We start from the raw sequence: 6,246 nt of genomic DNA on the forward strand, positions 1-6,246 counted from the left end.
ATATATAAATAATTCGATCGAGCATAAGAGATAATAGTTGAATTAGTATTAAAATTAGGTAAAGTGATAAGATAATCTACAATAATCCATTTATATTTCTCAAGATGTAACTTTCCAATTACATTAACAATCCAACAAAAAGTTAATCAAAATAGTTTACACGCACACCTAAGCACCATAAATGCTTTAACAATTACGTTTCCTAGGAACACTTTCGAAAAGAGCGTAAAACGTTTAATGCCATTTTGATAATTTATCATAAATAAAACGTATTTTTTAAAATTATATTTTTTACAAAACTTTTATAAAATCTTTGTGAAATGCATCACTTCTCGAAATACTAGCTGAAGACTGAAAGATATTCATTTAGTGATTATTAAGGAAATTTATGACGCTTAGTTATACTCTCTTTTTCTTTTATATACATTTCTCTAATGTCTTCCAAACATGTCGACAGCATTGAGCATTCGATAATCCGTGACACTTTAACGCCTATAAAATGCATTGCGCGTGACGAAAGTTGGTTGCCGCCGATACTATACTTGGAAGACTGACTCGAGATCTGAGATATCATTGCGGTTGAGATTTTCTTCACGTAAACATACACAAACACAAAAATAAATTACATCTCCATTTCAGTCTCGCAATTCCGATCGTTTAGCATCCGATTTTGCGGATTTGAAAATTACCCTGAGTGCATCGCTTTCATACTCAACAAAGGGAAGTCTTTTTTTTAAGTGTACTTCATTGGAAGAAGATAATATCGATTTAAGCGATCGGTAATCGTTGATTCCGTTACATTTCAACTCCGTCGCACGTGTCATCGTTGAACACCTTGTGATTAAATTTTATATTCTTCGGCGTATTTCTTCGGGGATGTCTGATTCGGATATAACTTTAGGAACGTCTTTTTCGGGGCTAGGACTGGGGCTAGGACTGAGGCTAGGTGAGGAACTTGGTGATCTTGAGCTACTGGAGCTTGATCTGGAGCGTTGCTGTCGCTTCCGTTGCGTCTTGTAATCGTATAAAGGGCCGCGAATAATTTTCAACGTGGTCTCCAACTCGTACGCGCGATTCTTCAACGCATTGTATACGTCAATGTCAAGACCGATCTTTCGCGCTCTTCTGTGAAGCACTATTAGGTGGCGTCTATTCAACACGTCCGGCAGCATGTATTCCTAAGTGAAGATACATGAAGAAAAATCATGATTGATCGTATCGTGTTACGTCCTGCGACATTTTGCATCATATAATCCATTTCTGATGATTTGCAACGTTCTGTTATGGGTTCAGCTTATAGATACTTTTTATTCTTTAAAACCAACCTGTCGAGTCACGAGGTAATAAATAAACCACATCATAGTAGTGCCATAAGTGACGAAGTAAGTGACGGGCTCCATTATATCCCATGAGTATTCCCACCAGGTTAATCTGGCCAACGCCCCAAATTGGATAGACATCATGACTAGGAACGTCCAGATAAAAAAATTCGCCTTCTTGTAAGCGGCATTTTGTATCTCTTGCAATTTCTAGAATGATTAAGAGAATGTCAAAACCCCTCGCTCATCATTCACCTTGTATTTTTCTCTCAGTGAAGATAATTTAGCTTCTATCATATTCTCTAAGTAATTGAGAAAATGAGGCCGGAGATGAAGGAATACTTGGAAGTACCGTGGAAGAAACGGCACCTTTTACCCTACCTCATTATTTCATAAGGAGGGAAAAAAAGGCATGGGAAATATTTCGCAGACGTTTTCTTCTTACAATGTTACGTAACAATGAGCGCGATGCGTATAAAAGGGATTATAAAAGTATCGTTGGTCGCGTGTGCAAAGTGCGACACGAGTGTGCTAATTAGAACGCTCAAGAATATGGCAGTTAAGAAAAAACATAGGCGGAATGCAGTGAGAGAAAATGGACAATGGGAGCGTATTCGCATTTAAATTTAATTTACGCGCGATAGAAAGCCAATTCATTGATGCGCCTTATTTAAAATTACTATATTAAATCAATTTTATCCTAAATACCGTTCTTCTTTTAGTATATGGATGCGTATGCTGCTTAATCCGTACATCATAAAATGGAGTAATTTCAACACAGAATTCAAAATAACTTTGATTTAAAAAAATGCTTAGGTAACAACACACATATCTAAAATTAGGATATAAGAGATCTACAAGATATTTTGAAGAGGTTTTATGTCCTGATTTTGACATATGTGTCATGTAGGTATGATTAAAATTTGAATCAAACTATTTAGGGCAAAAGTTACCCTATTTAACGGTACATAGGACGAACTGTAGAAATATATTTTTACCTGTTCCATGGGTTCCAGCTGTAGTCTAATATTCTCCAGCTCGGCGATAACAGATCTTTCCATGTCGACATGGTATTCCCGCACGTGGAATGCCTCGTACAACTGCGCAACGAGCGCTTGTACGTCTCCGAGTTTCTGTAAATCCTCCTGTGAAACCGGAAGATATACATGTCGATACTTGCGGAATACGGTTCGACAAGGGAAATCTCGTGACTCAAAATATATTACCAATAAAATATATTACACTTGAAGAAATATCACTAAAGCTTTTAGTCGATCAAGTACATTACAATTGATGCACGAATAAATTAAATTAAAGTACATTAAAGTCGCAACTACGCGCTTCGCAGAATCGTATTATAGAAACAGCTAATAAATAAATAGCTAATAAAAGATCGTTTTTATTTGATAACTCACTGTTGTGCACCTTTCTCGTAACGGCGGCGAGACAATGTATTCGTTATCGTTTATTAATAATTTGAAATCCTCCTCTAAAAGCGATTCTATCGTGTTGCTGGAAGCTATTCTGACCCCATCTGAAAATACGATTAAGACCTTTATCTTGCAGTATTATGCAAGGACTGTAATCTGATTTCCAATTTCTCTGACGTAATGAATGAGTTAGCTGAAAAAATGATTTATATGGCGTCTTACCTAGCGATGTTATGCATGCTCGATCGATGCCACGATCCTCTGTCTTTAGCATATCTAAAAAATTGCCGACCGTGTGCGTTATTGGCTTCATGGTGAACGAGCAGTGTTCCCTCCTGGATGGAAGAGGCACCGTGATTCTGGGAAGTCCTCGGTAATATGCCACAATGACATCCGAACCTGCGTTAATATGTATTCATGTATGTATTCATATGTATTCATGTACATATTTGCTTTGCGTAAAGGCACAGATATACAGAATTATATCAACATATGTTGATCGATCATAAATGTAATGTATATTTTATGAATGTAATCGATTGACCACGCATGCCTGATAGAGAAGGCAATATCCAATATATTGACCTATATGTTGATATAACACTTTGTACATAGAGTTCCCTCAGAGCATGTTCTGCATTTTAATCAAATAGGTTTAATTTCCCGTAATTAATGACTTTATGAATTATGAATGAGTACACAGAATGGTTTTGTACTAAAGTATCTAAACATTTAATTAAATACAGATCCGAAAATAATTTTATTCTAAATATTAATGTAGAGCACTCAAACTGGTTGTCAAAACTTTGTAACATTGTTCATTATGTTTAAGCGTTTTACGTTATTTTAATTAATAAAATTATTTTCATTATATGTATGTATCTAAATTTTTAAATATTCAGTAAAATCATTCTTTCTGTATAATTAATTACGTTTTCACCATAATGAATTTTCGTGTAATTAGCGAACTTCGCGTAAATGTGATTATGAAATTTTGAGCAAATATTTGTTTATAACATATATTCTTGCTTTCTCCTATTCATTTTTTTCTTCCTCAGATTTTTCAGTTAATTACTTTTTAAATCTTTGGTGTTGATAACTATTCCATTCCTATTTTCTAAATTCCTATTTGATTGCATGTATCACGTGGACTTCGACTTGGCGAAAACGTGATACGATTTGGATTTACATATAAGAGAAAGATGTGTGCGTGCATCACTTCGCGGATATTTCGCGGATATTCATTGTCAAAAGTTCAGATAAGAAATGTTCTAATTTGAAATTCCGCACTACGTATACTTAAGCCTACTTTTCCACTCAACAGAATCAAACTATCGTGCAAACCAACATTCTTACACAGAATTATTTTTACTTATAAATAGTATCGACTTAAATTGTTAAAATATTGGTTAATTAATATTTGAATCAATTTATTTTTGGCAATTTGATTAAATAAAATATTATAATTATTAATTTTATGTAATAATTAAAAACAAAGTAGTTAGAACGGAACATAATGTTCCGGTAAGGTAACAGAAATGTGCGAAATGCGCAATTATAAGAATATGCGTTAACATTAGTTACACACTAGATACTTGCTTTATATTATAGATATGTACGTATCCCGTGTATCTACGAAATAAGTCTAGAAAATATTTTCAGTTCTAATAAATCAAATTGTGGTAAACAGTCTTTTGATAAATAGTCCTATTTTTTTTAAACTAATTAATCTCAATAATTGACGAGCAATATTGCAAATGTAATTATAGAGAAGATAAAATTTTTAATTTGATAAGAATAATCTCCCAATTATTGCCAACATAAAATAGTGTAACAAATTCTCTATATGCTAAAATCGATTTAATAAACTTAAACAACTATGGAATCGTTATATGTCCCTCTTTAAGTCATACAATTTTTGTCTGAAACATTTTTACTTATCGGGTTGAATTTTCAGTATATTTCATTACTTGGTTTTAGATGATCACCCTTATATTTATGAATCTTCCATCTATCATGGAAAAAGTCGATATGAATTCCGATCTGAATTATTCAATTATTTCCTAGATTTCTATTGTATTTTCTGAGAAACCGGAATAATTCTGATCGGAATTCATTCCAACATGCTTCATGATAGGTATTCAGATAATATATTTTTACAATACTTAATGGTCCAATATGTTAAATGTAAATACACTCATTGAAATCTATCATCGTTCATTAGAAACAAAATGAGTTTTTGCAAAACGTTCAAACAAACCTATTATATTTTTTGGCAGATTTCCTAAGTTTTCCCAGCTAAATAAGTTTTTTTCATGAATGTATGAATTTTCAAAATGGTAACTCTAAAAATTTTAAACTTGTTTTTTTTCATTTTGGTAATGTCCTTAATTCGTAAATATTTTTAGAAATATTACACAGTGCATTTTTAAACTAGAAAAAAAATATTTGCGGGGGTCGACAAAGTGTATCATTTCCGCGACTTTGTTCGCGTGATAATCACGCAATCGAGAGCTGGATTGTATTAACCTGGTTACGAGCCGTTGATATGAGGAAGGTATATAGAGTGTGGAGAACGGAATGGAACGAACTGCGGATCTTTGCCGTTGTAAGCAGAACGGAACCGAGCGTTAATCCGCCTGCGCTAACGATGAAAATGCATCTTTTGACGCAAAAATTGTTTTTAAAGGTTCCTCAAGTTTAAATTTGTTAAAGTCGTTAATTCAATAAAGTAATAAAAAATAAAATTAAAGACTGTAACCATCTTGAAATATTAAGAAACTGCGAAGGATACAAATACATGAAATGAGAGATACATGAAAGAAAATAAAAACATTATTTGACAAAATAAACAAATAAATTTTGAAAAATAATCTATAATCCAATATATTAGGTGTGGGAAAAAGTTCGTGGCGTTTTTCCCATTAGATGGCAATTAAAAAAACGCCACGAACTTTTTCCCACACCTAATATTTACAAAATAAAAAAAAATGTTACATAGGAAAAACATTTTTGACGGGAAAATGATATATGAATATTATATATTTCAATCTAGAGTTATGATAGACATGCGAATTTTTCATATTTGACACGGTAATAAAATGAGATAATGTACGAAATCGACGTTTATGATGGATAGATACGCAAAAGGATTTATCGCTTTAGATCAAATAAATCTACTGTAAATGATGAGACGTTTATAATATATGGTATTTGAGAATAATGTTTTTAGTCAATATTTCCTTAATAAAACAACATTTTTGTCCGCGATACAAATATTTTATATTTTAAATAGTTTATTTTTTTAAACAAAGAGAAAAAATATTTTATCTTTTTATATTAATCTCATTTTAAACGTGTTGCGATGTTACAATAATATTTGTTAAAATAATATTTGTTATATAAAAATGTATACAATATATGTCGTGTTTATCATGTGTGTGTGTGTGTGTGTGTGTGTGTGTGTGTGTGTGTGTGTGTGTGTGTGTGCGTGCGTG

General features: G+C 32.6%; 1 protein-coding gene across 1 annotated transcript in view; it reads right to left on the reverse strand.

Moving 5' to 3' along the window:
* Positions 1–848: 848 nt before the first annotated feature.
* Positions 849–6,246, reverse strand: part of LOC105620999 (calcium uniporter protein, mitochondrial) — a 61,469-nt gene continuing 56,071 nt past the window's right edge. Inside the window, exons 3-7 of the mRNA XM_012202476.1 lie at positions 2,972–3,148; positions 2,735–2,853; positions 2,318–2,464; positions 1,326–1,529; positions 849–1,178 (exon numbers count right to left, since the gene is read on the reverse strand). Coding sequence (XP_012057866.1) covers positions 849–1,178; positions 1,326–1,529; positions 2,318–2,464; positions 2,735–2,853; positions 2,972–3,148 — 977 coding nt within the window. The remainder of the gene's footprint in view (positions 1,179–1,325; positions 1,530–2,317; positions 2,465–2,734; positions 2,854–2,971; positions 3,149–6,246) is intronic.

This window comes from Atta cephalotes (assembly GCF_000143395.1).
Source record: "Atta cephalotes unplaced genomic scaffold scaffold00031, whole genome shotgun sequence".
Taxonomy (NCBI): Eukaryota; Metazoa; Arthropoda; class Insecta; order Hymenoptera; family Formicidae; genus Atta; species Atta cephalotes.